The sequence below is a fragment of the Miniopterus schreibersii genome (genome assembly GCF_964146895.1).
Source record: "Miniopterus schreibersii genome assembly, chromosome: 9".
Lineage (NCBI taxonomy): Eukaryota > Metazoa > Chordata > Mammalia > Chiroptera > Miniopteridae > Miniopterus > Miniopterus schreibersii.
In genome coordinates, this window is record NC_138118.1 from 25,744,407 (window position 1) to 25,766,231 (window position 21,825).

Sequence of the window (21,825 nt, forward strand, 5' to 3'; positions counted from 1 at the left end):
AGATCCATAGCTTCATGTGAGAACTTTTTAATTCCCTCACACGTAGACAACACCATGCAAATAATACTTATGGAACACATATGGCCTGATTGCTATATTCAGGTTCAGGGAAAATGAAATGTCTGAGCATATTGTTTCTTCCTCATTTTACAGCATCTCTGACTACTACTCTTACATCAGGGAAACTGTGCACAGAAATGAGGACTCTGAAAATTCTGTCACTCTACTAGAACTTGGTTGAATTTAATTGAGTGGACAAGTGAGCACTGGTAAAGCCAAGGGATGGGAGGGGGTCAGGAGGAAGGAAATCGACTCATTTACCACAGCTTTTCACCCTGGTTTATATCAAACTATTTGTTGCTATTGTTTAAATAATAAAATTTGGTAATAGCACTTTAAGCATCCATCCTGGTGACTCCAAGGACACTGAGCTGCTGATTGCATTCTCTGATGTATAAAGCAAAAGAAAGTAAATAATTACGTTTTTCTCAATGCAAGGGAGAAGCAAAGGTGAATAATTAATTTTACACAGTTCCAAAGCATAACTTTAACATTTCTCCAAGTTCAGTAATGAAGCAACAGTGTCAAAAATCTCAGAGATTTCATGAGGCCTTTGATATAAAAGAAATACCCATAAACAATCTCATTCTAATACCAGGGGTAGATTCAACCTAAAAAGCTAAAGTATTTCCATCTATCTCCACTTAAAGTTATTTTCTATCGCCCGGCTGGGTGTGGCTCAGCGGTTAAGCATCGACCTAGGATCCAGGTGATCAGGGTTCGATTCCCGGTCAGGGCACATGCCTGGGTTGCCGGCTGCAGCCGATCAATGACTCTCTCATCATTCTATCTCTCTCTCTCCCTCTCCTTTCCTCTCTCTGAAATCAATAAAGATATTTAAAAAAAAATTGTTTTCTATCAAAAAAACACACACAAAACCTAATTATTTATAATATAAAGTATAATATAAAGCTAATTTTAGTAGCATGTGAATTTATTTATCCTAACTATAAGATTAAAAAGGTGAGTTGAAATTTCCAGTGTGCCATTTTAAGCCATTTAGCATGGTATGCAGGGGCTTTTTGCTCATTCTGCACTTTTTTTTAACTGAACTTTATCCAGTGCATTAAATTATCAAATATTCCTAGACCTATGGACAAAAGCAAGTGATAACAGTCTCCTCCTATTAGTGATAGTGATGGTGGCCTAATAAACTTTCCTGACCATTATCTCAATAGTTTAAAAATCTCTGAAATTAAACCACAAAGACATTTGGTTTTCATAAGACCTGGCTTTCTTGTATTCTATCAATTTTTTTTTTTAAAAAAAGATAATCAAAACAATATAATATGCCTGTGTAGAATTATGGAGTGGCCCAGAATATGGGATTTGAAGACAATATTAAACCACATTTATAGAACATGAAATATAGAAAGAATGACCATCTCTTTCTCCAAAAATCAAAATATTTGAGTGTTTTCTATGTGTTCAGCCCAGTGCTGGGATCCATAAGGTATGCTTCAAAATAATGCCTGGTTATTGTTGCTTATTAAATAAAATATGCTTAGTAAATTACTGGGGAAAAATTAATCCATAACTTGATGAAAACTCCAAATAAACAAACGGGAAAAAGCATTAAAAAAAAAAAAAGTACCACTTCTTTGACAATGTAAATCAGGTAAAATTTAAGAAGACATTAGATGGAATCAACAACAAAATATTTCTCTTATAGAATATGAAAGATAGTTTCAAGATACAAAACCTAAAACATTATAAATCTTGGTTTATCTAATGACTTCTTTAGCTAGTAACTTAGAATCAATTAGATATTCTGCAAGTAGGATCATATTTAAGTTCACCTATTATATATATTCAGGACTCTGCAAACTAAATTTCATATGAAAAAAATGACTCCATATAATAATAACTTGAAATATGTATGTTCAATATAGATCCTAGTCTACAATAATGGTGTTACAAATGTGTTCTATGAACACATCACTCTAGGCTACTGAGATTCACTTACTGAATCCAGGTCTAAAAAGAGTAAGCAATGCTGAAATCTCACCCTCTGGCCGGGACTTATTGAGAAGGAAATGTTCTCTAATATGGCAGTCCCACTGTCTATATATTTTGCTGTAAGGTCTTTGACGGTCATTTGGCCCCCTGAGGGCCAGATGTCATCTTTCTTCAAATGCTGATTCTCAATAATCATAACTTTCGAGAGCTGGCCGTCCGTGGATGGTTTGCTTGACATGGTAGATTTACTTTCTTCTGTTTGCATGTCTATAAACTTAAAGACTCGGCTCACAGATCGCATCTGAAATGAAAATAACAATATTTTATTTTTGTTTGTTTTAGAGGTGCAGGCAATGTCATAATTAGTTTGATGTTTTCTAAAAAATAACTTGTAGGATGTAACACTAGCTAGTCATCACTTGGTTATTTGTCAGAAGGTTTTTCAATGAACTCACAGGAAATAATTGGATATAATTAGAAGCTTAACCAAAGAGATTTAACTAGGACCTATATAAATGGTCTTTGGATAGACCTGTTTATTTTTCTGATTACTTAATTCTCAGTTATGCAAGTTACACATAAATAGCCAAGCTATACTCAAGGGAATTGATAATGTCAAGGAGAAAATTTTTTTTCTACTATGAGCAGCACTGCACAATGTTGTACAACTGGTATATTATAATAAAATGTTCCACACCTCAAAACTACCATGGAAGATTCTTGCCTTTCTCTTGAATTGCCTTAATAGCTCTCTATAATTCTATATGCCAAAAAGGTGGTAAATGAACTCTTGATGCTTAGTAAATACTGAATAACTTCACAATATTCTTCAAACAAATTTAAGTCATTGGCACACATCTGTAGTTAAATAATTATATTTTAATCATTTTAAAGATTAATTCCATTACTGAGCAAAATATGACTGTGTATAATAGTTGTATTTGAAATTAAATATGCATCTGCTTTATAAACTTATTCATATAACATTTAATAATGTAGATCTTTAATGTACATAGAAATAAAAGAGTTCAAACTCTGAACAATTATAGTTTATTGGAATTTAGAATATAATTTTAAAATACTGTGACATATAAAATAATGTGACTAAGCTTATTACAGCTGTTAATAGCTTACTGGCAGAAATGTACTGCTTTTGTTGCTTTAAAAGCAGCGGTTGACTCTGGCTTTACTCAGTCAAGAATTTGTCCTTCTCCTTTACAATGTTAACGTATTATTTTATTTATAGTTAAGGCGTAGAGTATTAGAAATGATATTTTTGCCAAAAAAAAAAAAATAGGCGGGAAGAAATGCATTTGTGGCAACTGCTTCTATTACTGCTATTTTTCATCATCAAAATTACCTGGGAAAAATTACTTATCTTTAGTATGGAATGACTGGTAGATGAAGCTGAGGAATTTATTTATTTATTTATTTATTTATTTATTTATTATTTATTTTTATTTATTTTTTTAAATATATCTTTATTGATTTCAGAGAGAGGAAAGGAGAGGGAGAGAGAGAGATAGAAACATCAATGATGAGAGAGCCATTGATCGGCTGCAGCCCACAACCCGGGGCATGTGCCTTAACCGGGAATCGAACCCCGATCGCCTGGAGCCTAGGTCGATGCTCAACCACTGAGCCACGTTCGGCCAGGCGAAGCTGAGGAATTTAGATGCTGATCCTCAATGGAACATTAAAAGCTCCCACTTAGCAAATCTAATTGTACTGCCTGTTTCTACATGCCATTGATCGAGCCTGCTGTTTGTGAAGTTTTTCATTTTATCTAGTAAATCCGTGTTTCAGTTTCCTTCATTTTGAAATTACCTTCAACAATTGTTTAAGATTCAAGAGAATCCTTATTTATTTATTTATTTATTTTATTTATTTATTATTTATTTATTTATTATTTTTAAATTCTCACCCGGCGATATTTTTTCCATTGCTTTTTAGAGAGAGTGGAAGGGAGAGAGAGAGAGAGAAATGTTGATGTGAGAGAGACACATCAATTAGTTGCTTCCTGTATGCACTCTGGCCAGGGCCAAGGATCAAGCCTGCAACTGAGGTATGTGCTGCCCTTGACTGGAATCAAACCTGAGACCCTTCAGTCCTTAGGCCAATACTCCAACCACTGAGCCAAACTGGCCAGGGCTAGAAGAGAATCCTTTTAAGTCAAATCCATTGTTAATGGAAGTGAAATGCATCCAAAGCCCACATCCATCATAAATAATTCTAGGGGGTGTGAAAAGCATATAATCACTATTGCTCCCTCATGTAATATTTTAAAATTTCAAATTATGGGTGACTTTCAGGGGTTCTTAAATCCTGACTCAGGTATTTTTTATTAACTTTGAATTAAAATATACTCTTGCATTTCACTCTCATTAGTTTTCATGGAAAACTGCTAGTCTATTTAAGGTCTGGAAGATAAATTAGAATTGTAACAACCACTGAGATGAAAATGTGGGAAAAATAGCTCAAATACATTTCAAATATCTTATTGTATTTATCCTGCATAAGAATAACATCATTCTCTTAAAATGAGAAATTGAGAGAAATGCAGAAATGTATCTTAACTTTATAAAATATAGCTGAGGCTATTAACATGTCTGCATATCAGTGCTATGAAGAATTCCAAATTTATCTTTGCTAAGTGCTTTAGAATGTCAAGGAAAACACCATAAAACAGAAATCTTTCATTTTAATACTTCCAAACAATCAATAAAACATTTAAGTATTGCTATCTAAACTACTCAAAATTATGTACAGTGTTATTAGAAAATGACATCCAAAACCACTATTTTGTCAGCACTTCAATGTAGTCTGTAATTTTTTGTGTAAAGATTTGTATTTGAGCACAGCAAATTACTTTTTCCATTAGTGAGGCTCACCTCTGAAAGTAAATCCAGAACTTCTCATGTCTAATGTGGCAAATGGAACATATCTATCAAATTCAGAAACTGGAAATTTCAAATTGTCATCTTTCATACAGTCTAGGTGCTTAAAGTGTTCCCAGGACAGACTATTATAGTTACCCACAACAAAAGCTGGTTGCCCTGACCGGAAAAAGAACAAGTTCGTCTTAACAATGGGCACTCATCCACAGCATATGAGCAAACATTCATTCATGGGTTAGCATATTTTCTCATGGGAAGAAAAGGTGGCAAAGGCAGACACCTGCATTATGGTCAGCTTTGCAACCACTGAAATGCCATTACTGAATAGATAATGTGGCCAGATAATATTATTAATTACTAACTAATGCCTTGTAACTCACAGGCTCTCCAATTTGCACATTCTACTTCCAGTGTCTCTTGAAGAAGCCACATCAGAATCAGAGCACAGAAAATCAATTTCTGTTTTCAAGTTTCAAAAATTGACTTTTTGCATCAGAAATTGATAGTTTGAAAATTTAAAGCCACATGAATATTGGCTTTTAAGCTTCAAAAACCAAAGCCTGAAGAACTCATAACACAGTGTTTTTGCAAAAACGATAGACACAGATGAAATTTCATGGAAGAGAAATGGCTTCTTTCCTCACTCTATAATCTGACTCATGAATGAGGGTAACAAGAGGGCTGAGACACCAGTTCCTCTAAAAGTACTGCCTTGCAGCCAAACTCTGGTTTCATCCTCAAGTAGATTCGGGAGTTTTAGAAAATAGGAGGCCTGTGTCTCAATTCCAAGGTGAAACACAGGAAACAGGGATGCCTTAGAGAAGTTTCCAATGCCTGGCATGGCATGGGAGCATTGGAGTGAACATGGTTGCTTGGCATGTTTAGACACAGATGACAGTGTTTCTGATTTCTCCGTATTTCCAGAGTGGTGCTGAAGGGAAGCCAAAGAATTCCAACCCTCTGGTCCCTTGGGATCTTCCATGCCTCAGGTACATGGAAAAAGCTGAGAGAGAGCTCATCAAAGGAGAGCTCACAATCAGGACATGGACAAAGATTCAATCCAACTGGACTGTACCCTTCTAAGTCAGATAGGAACCTCAATGCCTCAGAGACAGTGAGAATGACAAAGGATAACCTAGGGCTGGATGTCCCTTCCCCCTAGCAGCTTGGCATTCTGAAAACTCCACTCAGAACTTAGATTTACTTCTGGCAAGATCTCTGAGACTGTTTCTTTCACTCAGTAGAACACATGTTCAAATGGAAAAAATATTTGACTGTAGTATAAACAAAGACATATTTTTTGAACACTTGATTTCATAGCCAAAGATTCATAGCTGTGATTAGAGATAAATCCAGGTTCTGTGGAACCTGAAACTTAAGTAATTTGAGGGGCTCTTCTTTTTAAAAGAATCAAAATTATGCATATGTAATTAAGTATAGGGCCTTCGAAGTAAGAGGACCTGTAGCTCACATTTCAGGGGCTTCATGTTAAACCCACTGTGCCTATGACAGTAACATTATTCAAAGCATTCCTTGTATTCTCCCCATCTAATACTTAGCTTAAAAAATCTTTATTAATCATAAATGAATCCATTGTTCTACCTTACACGCAGAAAGTAGTGTCTGTGTAGGGAGAATGGCAGTGTGGTAAGAAGTTTAGTAGATAATCCAGTCTGCAATTGTACCCCTGAGCTTCTCAGTATGAAAATATACATTGCTATTTGGATTAGAAAGAAGTTGCAACACACCAAGCTATTCCTAGTCTTGTTTATTTGTTTTCATTGAGCTTTTAAGCCTAACTTAATCCTTTCTCTAATTTAGAATGTCTACTAAACATTTTCAGGTGACATGTAAAAATGGCTGTGTCATTGTCCAGACTGAGCTAGATGGAAATTCAGATTTGGCAATTATCAAGAGTGACTGCCAACTGGCATACTCCCAACCTTAAAATACTGCTTCCTGTGCATAAAAAAGTGTTGCCTGAGGAGGAATGAGGGCAGCTCTGCCTGGCCCCTTGACAGCAGGGTCTTATTGCAGCCATCCCCAGTTTAGGTGGGAGCATTTAGATTATGAGAAGTTAATGATGAGGCCAAAATGAGACTCAGGTACTGAGACATTGAACCTATTCATCATGCATGAAGAAAAACTTGACATAATCTGTACAGATTTCTATAACATTGGAGTTTAGCCAAAACAAGGTGGAATTTTTGCTTGAGAATTATTTGCTTAAAATTTTTGGTTTCATTATTCAGATTTACTATGCTCCAAAAATTATCGAGAGTCAATCTTTAAAATTGAGTCTCATTATCTTTATAATAACATTTAAAGTTACTAATCTAAGCACAGGAGAACAGTCTTTTGGGAATGTGATAGCTTTAACAAAAAGATAGCTCCATGGCCTCATCTCAACCTTACTTTATAAGGACTATGTTAAACTGAAAAAAGAAAATAATTCCTGGTTTTCCTTTTCACTTTTTGTTGATAAAGAGGGGAGAGAGGGTTTAACGACCTTTTACAGAACAAGTCATGAAGGCACGTTTCTCTCCCTCACAAAATTATTCTAGTTCCTTTTATCCTTTTGGTTGTTTAGAAACCCAGGCATTCCAAAAGCCATGACAATAGAAAATTTATTTTATAATCCTCAGAACTAGTTAGCAATACTGTAAAGAGATTTCATAACTAGTTGTTACAGGAAGATTGCCAAGAAGTAAATGTGAAGAGAAGCATGTGGAAAACTTACATGATGTGAAAAACATCACCCATTTTACAAGCGAAGTTTTCAGAATGTGAAATACATAAAAGGAAGTATTAAAGTATTTTAAATCATAGCTTCTTCCAGGTAGACCCAAACTAACCGCTTTTCAGCACTCACTAACACACACCTGAAACACAATGTCCTTTTAGAGTCATTGGCATAATCTTTAGACCATGCACTCAGACTTAAGAGATAATGGCTCTCATGAAAATAGGCTCTGCTCAAAACATATTATTGAAACTCTGGTCTATCTTTCTGTATCTATCACTTATGCTCCTAGAACACATTAAAAGTCAAGTACCATATTGCTATAAATTATTAACATTAACAACATAAGGGAGTTACTTGTAGTATACTATAAACTCTAACCTTTAGTAAATTATTATCACTTGCTATCTACACAAATGACTTACATATTCTAACCTGTGACAAAACACATGGCAAGTCAGTGTGACTTTTTCTGACTGCAAGAAGTTATAGAGATACTGTTCTTGACATAAGAGAAAGAAAATCCATTACAACTAATGACAAAAGACTTGTTCTAAGTAAACATGGAGACATAAAAATATGCTGATGCCTATTTTCAATAATTAAGAGCTTTAGTAATCACGGTACTAAGTGTGCCAAACAGGCAACAGCAGGCTCAAATTTACCCTTTAATCTAACATCGCTCATTAAATTTACTATTCAAATTGGAGCTTACTTATACTCTATCTTGTGGTTGTTGTTTGTGTTTTTTTTCCCAAAGCACATGACAAGACATCAGCAAGTGCTTGGTGAATGCAACTGGATGTATGTGGCATCCATTAAAAATATATCAAAGAAAAGCTCAAGAAGCAGAGTCTAAAATGACATATCAAAATATTTTGTCAAGGTTTTTACTATTTCAATAAATAATATAACAGGCTTCTTTAAGCATCTTAATTTTGAAATATTGTGGCTTCCCCAAACTCTGTCATTAAGCAATTAAACATCATCCCTTATGTCTTGTAGAGAATATATATATATCACTGGCTGATATATAGGATACAAATGATTTGCTGATGGCCCATCAATTCTAACATAAATTCTATCCCATAAACCAGAAGTCAGCAGAATTGTGGCTCAATAGCTAAATCCAGCCATACCCATTTGTTTATATTTGCTTTGCCCTACAAAGGCAGAGTTGAGTAGTTGACATAGAGACCATATAGCCCACAGAGCTAAAAATAGTTACTATCTGACCCTTTATAGGGATATGTTTGGTGATCTCCTGCCATGACTCAAAAAATCAGAGTTAAAATGAATCTTATATAATCTAATCTAGTGATTCACAAGTCTAGATACACATTAGAATAACCTGAAACACTTTCAAAAAATATAGACATCATGCCCAGACACCCTGCCCCAACCAACAGAACTGACTTAATTGGTCTTAGAGGACCTGAGTAATCTATAATTCCTCACGTGCTGCCAGGTTGAGAACCTCTGATCTAATCCCTTCCTTCTTGGTATAAATGAGAAAATCTAAACCCAGGAAGCTAAAGTGACACACAAAGCTCAACAAACTTCTTAGCACTCCAGCAATCCCTTAGGGTTCTCATAAACTTCCACTAATTCAGGACCGGAGAACATCAACTGGTTTGGAGTTCTTTAATCATCTCTGACAATGGCAGTGGTGAATAACTTAATCACTGGACTACAGCACTCAGGGAGGGTGGCAGATATGTGTGATTCCTGTGAGCAACTGGAATAATGCCTGACACATGCCAATCAAGAGTTGAAACATTTCATATGAAAAGATGTTAGAAGAGAGAGAATATCAGAGCTGACAAGAATCTTAGAAAATTCCTAACCAAACTGTTTCATCTTACAAACACGAAAAGTGAAGCTTTCAAGGGTGTTAATGGCTTGTCTAAGCTCTCAACTTTTGGGTGGTAAGGCCAGAATGAAATGCAGAGTAGAAAACCACTCTGCAGGATGAAAAGGGAATGGTTAGATGGAAAGAAATCTTGGGACAGAGGTCATGAGAGGAAAATATAATATAATGGCTCATGAGAACCAAAAAACAAAGGTATGATCAAGAGACCATTAAAAAGAGGCACACACCAGGTTTCAGGCTCGATCTTCAGTTGGGGGCATGCAAGAGGCAGCCGATTAATGATGACTCTCATCATTGATGTTTCTATCTCTCTCTCTCTCTCTCTCTTCCTCCCCTTTCCTGTCTCTGAAATCAATATTTTTTTTTAAAAAGGCACACACACACACGATAAATGAACCCTCCCTCCAGATTCTTATAGCAGAAACTATTTTCTTTCTATTTTAATCCTCACCAGAGGATGTGTTTATTGATTCTAGAGAAAGCTAGGGAGAGGGAGTGAGGGAAGGAAGGAGGGGAGGGAGAGGGAGAGGGAGAGGGAGAGGGAGAGGGAGAGGGAGAGGGAGAGGGAGAGGGAGAGGGAGAGGGAGAGGGAGAGGGAGAGGGAGAGGGAGAGGGAGAGGGAGAGGGAGAGGGAGAGGGAGAGGGAGAGGGAGAGAGACATCAGTGTGAGAGAGAAACATCAATCGGTTGTCTCCCATGCCCAGACCAGGGATGGAACCAGCAACTTAGGTATGTGCCCTGATGGGGAATAGAACCCTCAAAGCTTTGGTGTATGGGACAATGCTCCAACCAACCAGAGATGCTATTTTCAATACAAGAGAATTAGCCATCAGGAGCAATGAAGAAAAGCCAGGTTCCCCTATTCTCTTCACAGTAGGTTTCTTATTCATTGCACAGTCACTTGATTTTTAATGGAACTCAAAATAAACATGGGCAATAAAAGGACAAAGGAGAAACAGAAGGAGTTTCTATTGACAGAAAACTCTTTTCAGATTGCATCAATCTTGCAAAAACTTTCTGGAGTTCCATTAACTGGATTGTGAGCCTTATAGACACACAATAGTCCCTGCTAATCATTTCCTTTCTCTTGTGTTATAAAGAACACACAATAACAAGGATGGTTTATCTGCTGATATCATTAAGAGAATTAAAGAAGCAGGATAAAAGTCACACGCTCAGATCTTTTAGTTGTGCTCACTATATAACAGATAGCCCTAAAAAGGCACAAACTGTCAACTGCCTCATACAAACAATGAGACTATGAGTATAGGAAAGTTATCAGTCACTAAATGTCTTGATAGTGTTAAGTCTGAAACATCACTTTTGTACCCTTTAGCTCTTATTTATTTATTTTGATTCCTTCATTCATTCATGGAGGCAGAAATCTAGGTATGCATTGCCTATTTAAGATACATAATCCTTATGTAGCTAAGAATAGGAGAAAGAGAGCTTTATGGCACTAAAAGTGGCAGGTATCTTGTGAATCCATAGGAAATAAATCAGCACACAGCTTTGTTAATTAAGAATGCAAAAAATTTAAGATAATAATTTTACAAAAATCAATATAATATTTGCCATATGGAGTTAAAACAAATTAACACTTCTCTTTTCATCCTATCTACAGAATGGTATGAAATATGCAACTGAAATGAATAGAGAGACATATACACAATTCAGGCTAAAATGAAGAGTGAATTAGAAATAATAGTTTTTAAAACAATGTGTTATAAATGAATAACTGAAAATCCTTAACATGGAGGTTTATAATGGGAATTACTAAACTAGGCTCTGATAATTTTACAATATTTTTAAATTTCTGGGGTTTTTCACAATTTATTTTACTGCAGTAAGTCCTCACTTAACATTGTCAATAGTGACTTTAAGGGAAAAGATGTATAATGAAACCAATTTTACTATAGGCTAATTAATATACAGAAGAATTAAGTTCCTACAGCATCTTATCAAATTATAACAAAATGACATTGAATGAAACAATGTTATTTGAGAACCTGCTGTATATTGTTCATAAAGTGACAAGGTCCAGATGATTTTTTTCAAACCTGGTAAAAAAAACCTAGACAAATTAGTAGATAAAATAGACACTTGTTTCTCTTCAATAGTCTCTTAATATCCCATGTATTTTGAGGAGCTTCAGGACAAGAACTTATTGCCTAAAATGTCAAGTCTACTACGAGATATTCTGTCACTGTGTTTTATGAACACATGGGGGTGTCAAATTGGTAGTTGGAAGCATGTTTAGAGAGCATGCTAGTAAACTATAGATATGAATGTGTGATCCATTAAGAGATGGTTTTTGAAATATGGCATTAGAAGCAGCAAGAGAGAGAGAGTAGATATAAGGGCTAAAATATAGCTGAGGTTTAGAGATCTGCAAAAAAAACCCACAAAAAAACAAGTAAACAAGCCGGTGCCAGCAAAGAGGAGTAAGGTAGAACCAGAACGATAATTGTAAAACAAGGTGGAAGTAGCATCAAGAAAATAAGAAAGTATCACGAGAGATCCAAGATGACGGCGGATTAAGTTGAAGCTACACTGACACGCTCCCAGAACCAAACTGGAATTACAACTAAAACAGAGAAAAACAATCCAGAATAATCAACCACAACTGAAGACAAGTGGGGGAGCGCCCTCATAACCAAGGATGAAAAGTGGAGACCACATAGAGACTGGTAGGAAGTACAGACGTGTGAGAGTGCTGGCTATGCTCCCACAGGCAGCAGCTGAAGGTCTGAGGACTTTGGAGCCTAAATCCCATGCTGGGCTTCCCAGCCAAGAGCACCAGAACTCAGAAAAGTACCCACATAACATCTGACTGTGAAAGCAGGCAGGTTTCTGTTTTCCAGGGAGAGGAAGCTGGAACTACAGGTACCAACACACAAAGTTTCCTGTGCAGCCACTTACCTTGGGCTCCAGAAAAGGGAGGACAGAGTGGACTGGAGCTGTGTGGGGCAAATCTGGGGTTGTGGGCTCTGGAGAGTAAGTTCAGAGGGCACCCCTCTGGATTCCTGTGCCAAGTGATTCGGCCAAACTGCAGAGGCCATCTTTCTCAGGCAGAAATTTTCAGCTTTTGCTTGGGGGGGGTTGGTGGTGGAAGCAATTGACCCAACCTACCGGAAAGCCTCTCACCTTACCCAGAGGAATTTCTATCACCTGAGGCTTGGTAAGAGACTGAAAACAACCAGCCACCCCACCCTGTGGGGCTTCTACAGCCTGAGGCTCATTAAGAGAATCAGATTAATCAGCCTTCAGGCAGAGGCATAACTCAGAGTGCTTTGAGTCTTTGCCTGATCTGCTTCAGGACCTGGGCCTTGGAAAAATCAGACTTTGGTGTGCATTTTGGTCCTGTCCAAATGCACCCAGCCCCAGCAGAGGAGACCTCAAGCTGAGGGTTGTTGATAGCTCCAAAAAGGGTACTCAGGGCCAGTCACAAACTGAGTCTGACATAGGCCTGTACCAGAGACCCTCTAAAAAGACTGAGAGTCCTAGCAGATCTACCTAACACTTAAAAATAAACCCAAAAAGGCAGCCAAAATGGGGAGACCAAAACACAAGCCACAAATGAAAGAACAAGAGAATTCTCCAGAAAAAGAGCTAAATGAAATGGAGATAAGCAATCTATCAAATATAGAGTTCAGAATACTGATTGTAAGGGTGCTCAATAGTATGAAAAAAGATATGGAAACTATGAAGGAAATTAAGAATGACATAGCAGAAATAAAGAATACATAAAAAAGAATAAACAGCAGATTAGAGGAAGCTGAGGATCAGATCAGTGAATTAGAAGACAAGGTAGAAAAAAAATCACTCAATCAAAGACCCAGAAAGAAAAAAACAATTAAAAAACAGGAGGACAGTCTAAGGGAGCTGTGGGACAACATGAAACATAACAATATTCACATTATAGGAGTGCCAGAGGAGGTCAAAAGTAAGCAAGAGTTAGAGAACCAGTCTGAAGAAATAATGGCAGAAAACTTCCCTAACCTGGTCAAGGAAAAAGTCACACAAGTTCAGGAGGCACAGAGGCTCTCAAGCAAGAAGAATCCAAAGAGGCCCATGCCCAGACACATCATAATTAAAATGCCAAGAATTCAAGACAAAGAAAGAATCTTAAAGGCAGCAAGAGAAAAGCAATCTGTTACCTACAAAGGAGCCCCCATAGGCTGTCAGCTGACTTCTCATCAGACACTCTACAGGCCAGAAGGGAATGGCATGAAGTATTCAAGGTAATGAAAAACAAAGATCTGAAACCAAAACTACTTTATCTAGCAGGCTATCATTCAAGATAGATGGCGAAACAAAGAGCTTCCCAGACAAAAAAGGCTAAAGGAGTTTATCACAACCAGACCGGCACTGCAGGAAATGTTAAAGGAACTGCTGTAATTAGAAGTAGAAATAGAGTCTGACAGAGAGAAACATAGGTATAAAGAATAAAATGGAAATAGATAAGTATTTATCAATAACCTTAAATGTAAATGGACTAAATGTCCCAATAAAAAGATATAGGGTGGCTGATTGGATAGGAAAACATGACCAAAATATATGCTGTCTATCAGAGATCCACCTCAGAACAAAAGACTCACATAGGATGAGAGTGAAGAGATAAAAAAATTTTCAATGCAAATGGAAATGGAAAAAAAGCTGGGGTAACAATACTCATACCAGCAAAAAGACATCAAAATGAAGACCAAACAAGAGACAAGAAAGGTCATTACATAATACTAAAGGGATCAATCCAATAGGAGGATAAAACCCTGATAAACATATATACACCCAATATAAGAGTACCTAAATTTATAAAAAAACTTCTGGAGGACTCTAAGGGAGAGATCAACAGCAATACAGTCATACTAGGGGATTTTAACACCCCACTGACTTTACAGGATAGGTCTTCCAGACAAAAAATCAACAAGGAAACAGTGAACCTTAATGACACACTAGATCAGATGGATTTAACTGACATTTACAGAATATTCCACCCCGAAGCTGCAAAATATACATTCTTCTCAAGTGCACACAGAACAGCCTCAAAGATAGACCACATGTTAGGACACAAAACAAGTGTCTACTAGTTCAAGAAGATCGAAATAATATCATGCATCTTCTCTAACCACAATGGCATTAAATTAGAAATCAACTACATTAAAAACACTAAAAAACATTTAAACACATGGAGGCTAAATAGCATTATTTTTAAAAAATATATATCTTTATTGATTTCAGAGAGAGGAAAGGAGAGGGAGAGGGAGAAATAGAAACATCAATGATGAGAGAGTCATTGATCGAGCCCACAACCCGGGCATGTGCCCTGACAGGGAATCAAACCCCGATTGCCTGGATCCTAGGTCGACGCTCAACCGCTGAGCCACACCAGGCTGGGCAATAGCATTTTTTTAAAACAATGAACGGGTTACCAAAGAGATCAAGGAAGAAATCAAAAACTTCCTGGAAACAAATGAAAATGAACACACAACTCCAAATCTATGGGACACAATGAAAGCAGTCCTGAGAGGGAAGTTGATACCACTACAAGCCTACTTCAGAAAACAAGAAAAATTTTTAATACCCTCTGTAAACCTACAACCTAAAAATTTAGAAAGAGAACAACAAGGAAGGCCCAGAGTAAGTAGAAAGAAGGGAATAATAAAGATCAGAGCAGAAATAAATGACATAGAGACTAAGAAAACAATACAAAAGATTAACGAAACCAAGAGCTGGTTCTTTGAAACATAAACAAGATTGAGGAACCTTTAGCAAGACTTATCAAGAAATAATGAGAAAGGAACCAAACAAACAAAAGCAAACGCAAAAGAAGTGAAATAACAACTGACCCAAAAGATATATGAAGGATTGTAAGAAAATACTATGAACAACTATACACCACCAAGCTAGACAACCTGGATGAAATGGACAAATTCCTAGAAAAATACAACCTTCAAAAAAACAATCAGGAACAGTCGGAAAACCTGAATAGGCTGATAACTGCGGATGAAGTTGAAGCAGCAATCAAAAGCCCTGGGTTGGATGGCTTCACAGGGGAGTTTTATCAAACATTCAACGAAGAATTAACACCTACCCTCCTCAAACTATTTCAAAAAATCCAAGAGGAAGGATCACTTCCAATCTCTCTTCACGAGGCCAGCATTAGCCTAATTCCAAAACCAGATGAAAACACTACAAAGAAAGAAAATTATAGGCCAATATCCGCAATGAACATAAGTGTTAAAATCCTCAACAAAATATTAAGAAATCAGATCCAGCAATATATTAAAAAGATCATACACCATGACCAAGTAGGATTTATTCCAGGGATGCAAGGCCAGCACAATACTGTCAAATCAGTAAATGTGATACATCACATAAACAAACTGAAAGACAAAAATCATATGATCAAATCAATAAATGCAGAAAAAACATTTGATAAAATCCAACATCCAGTTTTGATAAAAACTCTCAGCAAAGTGGGGAAAAAGGGATCATACCTCAACATAACAAAGGCTATATATGACAAACCTACAGCCAACATCATACTCAATGGGCAAAAACTAAAACCATTTTTCCTAAGAACAGGAACAAGACAGCAGCATCCACTTTCACCACTCTTATTCAACATAGTACTGGAAGTCCTAGCCACAGAGATCAGAAAGTAGAAAACATAAAAGGCATCCAAGTTGGAAAGGAGGAAACAAAACTGTCATTATTTGCAGATGACATGATATTGTAAAACAAAACCCTAAAGGCTCCACCAAAAAACTACTAGACTTAATAAATGAATTCAGCAAGGTAGCAGGATACAAAAATAACACCCAGAAATCGATGGTATCTTTATACACCAATAATGAACTCTCAGAAAGAGAAACTAAAATATCAATCCCATTTACCATTGCAACTATAAACATAAGATACCTAAAAATAAACTTAACCAAAGATGTAAAAGACTGGTACTCGGAAAACTACAGGACACTGAAAAAGGAAATAGAGGAAGATATAAACAAATGTAAAAATAGACCATGTTCATGGATTAGAAGAATTAATATCATTAAAATGTCCATACTACCCAAAACAAGCTATAAATTCAATGCAAATTGAAATATACCAACAACATATTTCACAGATCTAGAACAAACACTTTGAAAATTTATATGGAACCAAAAAACACCCCGAATAGCCACGGCAATCTTTAGAAAGAAGTACAAAGTTGGAAGAATCACAGTACCAGATATAAAGTTATACTACAAAGCCACTGTAACAAAAAAAAAAGCCTGGAACTGACACAAGAACAGACATATAGATCAGTAGAATAGAATAGAGAACTCAGAAATGGACCCAAATCACTATGTTCAATTAATATTTGACAATTGGGGCCAAAGCATGCAATGGAGTAAATACAATATCTTCAATAAATGGTTTTGGGAAAATTGGACAGGGACATGAAAAAAAAAAATAAAACTAGACCACTGACTTACACCACACACAAAAATAAACTCAAAATGGATACAAGACTTAAATGTAAGCCGTGAAACCATATAAATCCTACAAGAAAGCACAGGCAGAAAAGTTTCAGACATTGTAGCAATGTGTTTGCTGACACATCTCCTAGGGCAAGAGAAACTAAGGAGAAAATAAACAAATGGGACTACATCAAAATAAAAAGCTTCTGCACAGCAAAAAAATAAATAAATAAATCAACAACAAAAAAGGGAGTCCACTGTATGGGAGTATATATTTGTCAATGACACATCAGATAAAGGATTAATATCCAAAATATATAAGGAACTCATATAACCTAACAAAAGGAACAAAAACAATTGAATTAAAAAATGGGCAAAGGAACTAAATAGACACTTCTCCAAAGAGGACATACAGGAGGCCAAGAGACATGAAAAATGCTCAAAGTCACTAATCAGAGAAATGCAAATTAAAACCACATTGAAGTATCACTTCACACCTGTCAGAATGGCTACCATCAACAAATCAACAAATGACAAGTGCTGGGGAGGATGTGGAGAAAGGGGAACACTAGTACACTGCTGGTGGGAATGCAGACTGATGCAGCCACTATGGAAAGCAGTATAGAGTTTCCTCAAAAAATTAAAAATTGACCTGCCATTTGACCCAGTGATCCCACTTCTAGGAATATATCCTAAGGAACCTGAAACACCAATCACAAAGAACTTATGTACCCCTATGTTCATAGCAGCACAATTTACAATTGCTAAGATCTGGAAACAGCCCAAGTGCCCATCAGTAGATGAGTGGATAAAAAAGCTGTAGTACATTTACACCATGGAATACTATGCAGCTGTTAAAAAGAAGTATCTTTTATCCTTTGGGACAGCATGGAGGGAACTGGAGAGTATTATGCTAAGTGAACTAAGCCAGTCAGAAAAAGACAAGTACCACATGATCTCTCTTATATGTGGAATGTAATAAACAAAACAAACTGATGCACAAAATGGATCCAGAGACATAGAAGCATGGAACAGACTGAGGAATCTCAGAAGGAAGGTGGGGATGGTGGAGTGGACGAGGAGAGATTAATCAAAAACTTATATGTTTATAAGTATAACCTATGGACACAGACATTGGTCTGGTGAAGGCTTGGGGGTGGGGTGGATGCGGAATGGAGGGGATCAATGGGGGTATAAAGGGGACATCTGTAATATTTCCAACAATAAAGATAAAAAAATAAATTAATTTAAAAAAAAGAAAGAAAAGAAAACAGGACCCAAATATATGCCGTCTAAAAGAGACCCAGCTCAGAACAAAAGACTCACACAGGCTGGGGAAAACAAAATTCTGGAGGACTTTAAAGGAGAGATCGACAGCAATATAGTCATAGTAGGATACTTAAACACCCCATTGACTTTATTGGATAGATCTTCCAGACAAAAAATCAACAAGGAATCAGTGACTCTAAATGACACACAAATCAGATGGATTTTATTGAACATTTCACCCCAAAGCTGAAGGATATGCAGTGTCCTCAAGTGCACATGGGACATTCTCAAAGATAGGGCACACGTTAGGCCACAAAGCAAGTCTCTACAAGTTCAAGAAGATTAAAATAATATCAAGCATCTTCTCAGACATTTACACAATGGAATACTATGCAGCAGTAGAAACAAAGGATCCCTCACCCTTTGAAACAGCATGGTGGGACCTGGAGAGTATTATGCTAAGTGAAACATGCCAGTCAGAGAAAGACAAGTGTTACATGATCTTACTCATATGTGGAATCTAATGAAGAAAATAGGTCCAAAGACATAGAAACATGGAACAAACTGAGGAATCTCAGAACAAAAGTGGGGGTGGGTGGGGAGATATTATTATAATAATTTATATGCATATATGCATAACTCTTGGATACAGACAATAGTGGGGTGAAGGCCTGGGAGGAGGGGTACAGGGTGAAGAGGATCAGTGGGGGAAAAGAGGGTACATTTGTAAGGCTTTCAACAATAAAGATAAAAAAAAAAAAAAAAGGAAGTGTCATGAGAAGGATTTTTCCATGGCATAAATACTGGTGAGACGTTGAGGGAGACAAAAGCATTAGCTCTGGCAAGATATTGGTCATGAGTTATGGAGGTGATGAAAATGAAATGACATAGATTGTAGAAAGAATGGGGAAAAGAAAACGGAGACAAGCACTCTTTTCAAAAAATTTGGCTGTAAATAAGTCAATGAAATGGGGCACAACCTGGAGGTCAAGGAAAGGCAGCTTTAAACTAGAGAGAAAGATCCCACAAAGAAAGGTTAATTGCATATTACTGATCTTTATATAAGAGCAAAGACACAGAGAGAAAGTGACACACATGAATAGAGGTTCAGCAGGGTTGTGCATTAGAAGGGAAATGAGGAACTTCTTCATGGTTGCTTCTGTTTTTTGTCTATGAAGTGTGTAGCAAGGTCATTTGCTGAGAGTGCAGGAAGTGGAACTATTAAAGCACCCTAGAAGAGGCAAGAAGGTAGGAAAGAACTATCTTAGGGGATAAAATAAAGAATTAATGAGGGCAATCTAAGATGGCAGCAGAGTAGGTGGAAGCTATACTCACCTCCTCTCAGTATCAAACTGGAATTACAACTAAATTATAGAGCAATCATCCTGAATAACCATCTGAAGACTAGCTGAAGAGAAGTCTTATAACCAAGGTTTTACAGAAGAAGGCACATAGAGTTTGGTAGAAAGGGCAGAGACGTGAATAGGGATGGCCCCACTCCAATACCCGGTGGCTAAGAGTCTGGAGGGATATCTGAGCTGCAGGAGTTCTCCCTAAAAAGTATGGGGTCACAACCCTAAGCTGGGCTCCCCAGCCCAGAGCACCAGAGTCAAGAAAAGATGCCCACATAAATCTGACTGTGAACATTGGTGGGGATCCTATCTGTCAGGGAGAGACAGGAGTCTCCTAGAGACACAGGTGCATTCTTAAAGGTCTAACACAGAGAATTCCATTCATAGTCACTCACCCTGGACTCCAGCAGAGGGAGGGCTAAGCAGACTAGAGTCATGTGAGAAGTGTCTGGGGTATGTGGCTAGAGAGAGAGATTAAAGGGATAGCCACCAAGATCCCTGTGCTTAGTCCATCTTGCACACTGTCAATGCCATCTGTCTTAGGTGGAGTACACACTTCCATATGGCATCAGCCTGGGGGCAAACAATAGCCCCACCCTCTGGATTCCCCCTTGCACCACTCTGCAGAGCTTATGCCTGCCAAGGAGTCAGCCGCCTTGGTCAGCTGCCTTGGTGTAAAGATCTGTAATGATCATGAGGCATCAATGACTAAGTTGTGTAGTTTTGGGATGGGGACCATTCCCCTCATTTTCCCATGAACCTGACCGGTGTTTCCCACTCACGAGATATCCACTAGAACCACCCTCCAGGATTCTGGCAGTCATATCATCTGGGCTTTGGCAGCCCTGTCCACCATATTCCTACTGGCTCCACCCAGCCAAGTTCAGGGCAAAATCCAAGACAGACTGAGTTGTGTGGCTCTTCATGAGGCCCTCAACCCTTAACTTCCCAGAAGCCTGACTGGCAACTGCCCTTCATGGGATATCCACTAGCCCCATCCTCCCAGCAACTGATGGACCCAGCGTGCTGAGCACCTTCTCCTCCTGGCAAAATCTGAGACAGACTGAGTTGTGTAGTTCTAGGATGGGGTGATTTTTCCCTCACACACCCAACTGAAGCACTACCCTCCCTTCATATTGCCAAATCATGGTCTGTTTGGGCCTGATGAACTCTGTTGACCGCATCCTGATGACTCCCTGAGACCCTGCCCCAATACAAAGGTGTGCAAGCACCCAGTGGGTGGCAGCTAGATTTGGCATACTGGGGGACATTTGCTGAGTGGACCCAAACCCAGCACTAGCACTGAGTTGGAACCTGTATCAATTGTGAACACCACTAGCCCCTACCTGGTGACTCACTGAGAACCCACCTAATGCAACTCGAGTACCACCAGAGGCTCCTTTAGTGACTAGGCCTAACAGACAGTTGGCAGGTGAAAGCAGGTGGAGGCACATCTCAGGTGTATTGGAACTTTTGCTGACCTACCTCCAGGCCTGGTGCTGATAAAAGCAGGTCTTGGTGCACAGCTTGGTCCTTGCGGCATGCACCCAGGCCCAGCAGAGGCAGCCACAAACTATGTATCGCTTATAGCTCCAAACAGGTTATCCAGGGCCAGTCACAGGCAGTGTCTGCCATTGTCCTGCACCAGAGTCCCTCTCAAGAGAACCAGAACTAACACACACAGTGGCCAGCTTCAGACAACATAAGAGCAGGATCCAATAAACTTCAAAAGGGGCATATCCAAAGGAAGATCTTGGCAGTCACCAAACTCTGCTGTGGCAAATTCTGCATCATGTGGTCACCACCTACACATTTCACATGCTATGGTCAATGTTGAGCCTCACAGACTGCCAGGCTGAGGGTTGATCCCACACATGAACAAGCCAATAGCAATCAAGACTCAATTACAACAGGAGGGCTCACATAAGCCACACAACGGACATTCTTGGAGCACCCAGCTCAGGTGATCAAGGAGACTGCACTGCTGGACCCAAGGGGACACCTACTATATAAGGTCACCCCATGAAGACTGGGAGTCATAACAGATCTATCTAATACATAGAAATAAGCACAAAGAGGCAGCCCAAACAGGGAGACACAGAAGGAGGCCCCACATGAAAGAACAGAAGAAATCTCCAGAAGAAGAGCTAAAGTAAATGGATAGAAGCAACTTATCAGATATAGGTTTCAAAGAAATGGTTAT

At 38.0% G+C, this 21,825-nt stretch overlaps 1 protein-coding gene across 1 annotated transcript in view; it reads right to left on the reverse strand.

Moving 5' to 3' along the window:
* CFTR (CF transmembrane conductance regulator) overlaps window positions 1-21,825 on the reverse strand; it is a 226,552-nt gene that overhangs the window by 62,652 nt on the left and 142,075 nt on the right. The window contains exon 22 of the mRNA XM_081147741.1: window positions 2,069-2,320. Coding sequence (XP_081003867.1) covers window positions 2,069-2,320 — 252 coding nt within the window. The remainder of the gene's footprint in view (window positions 1-2,068; window positions 2,321-21,825) is intronic.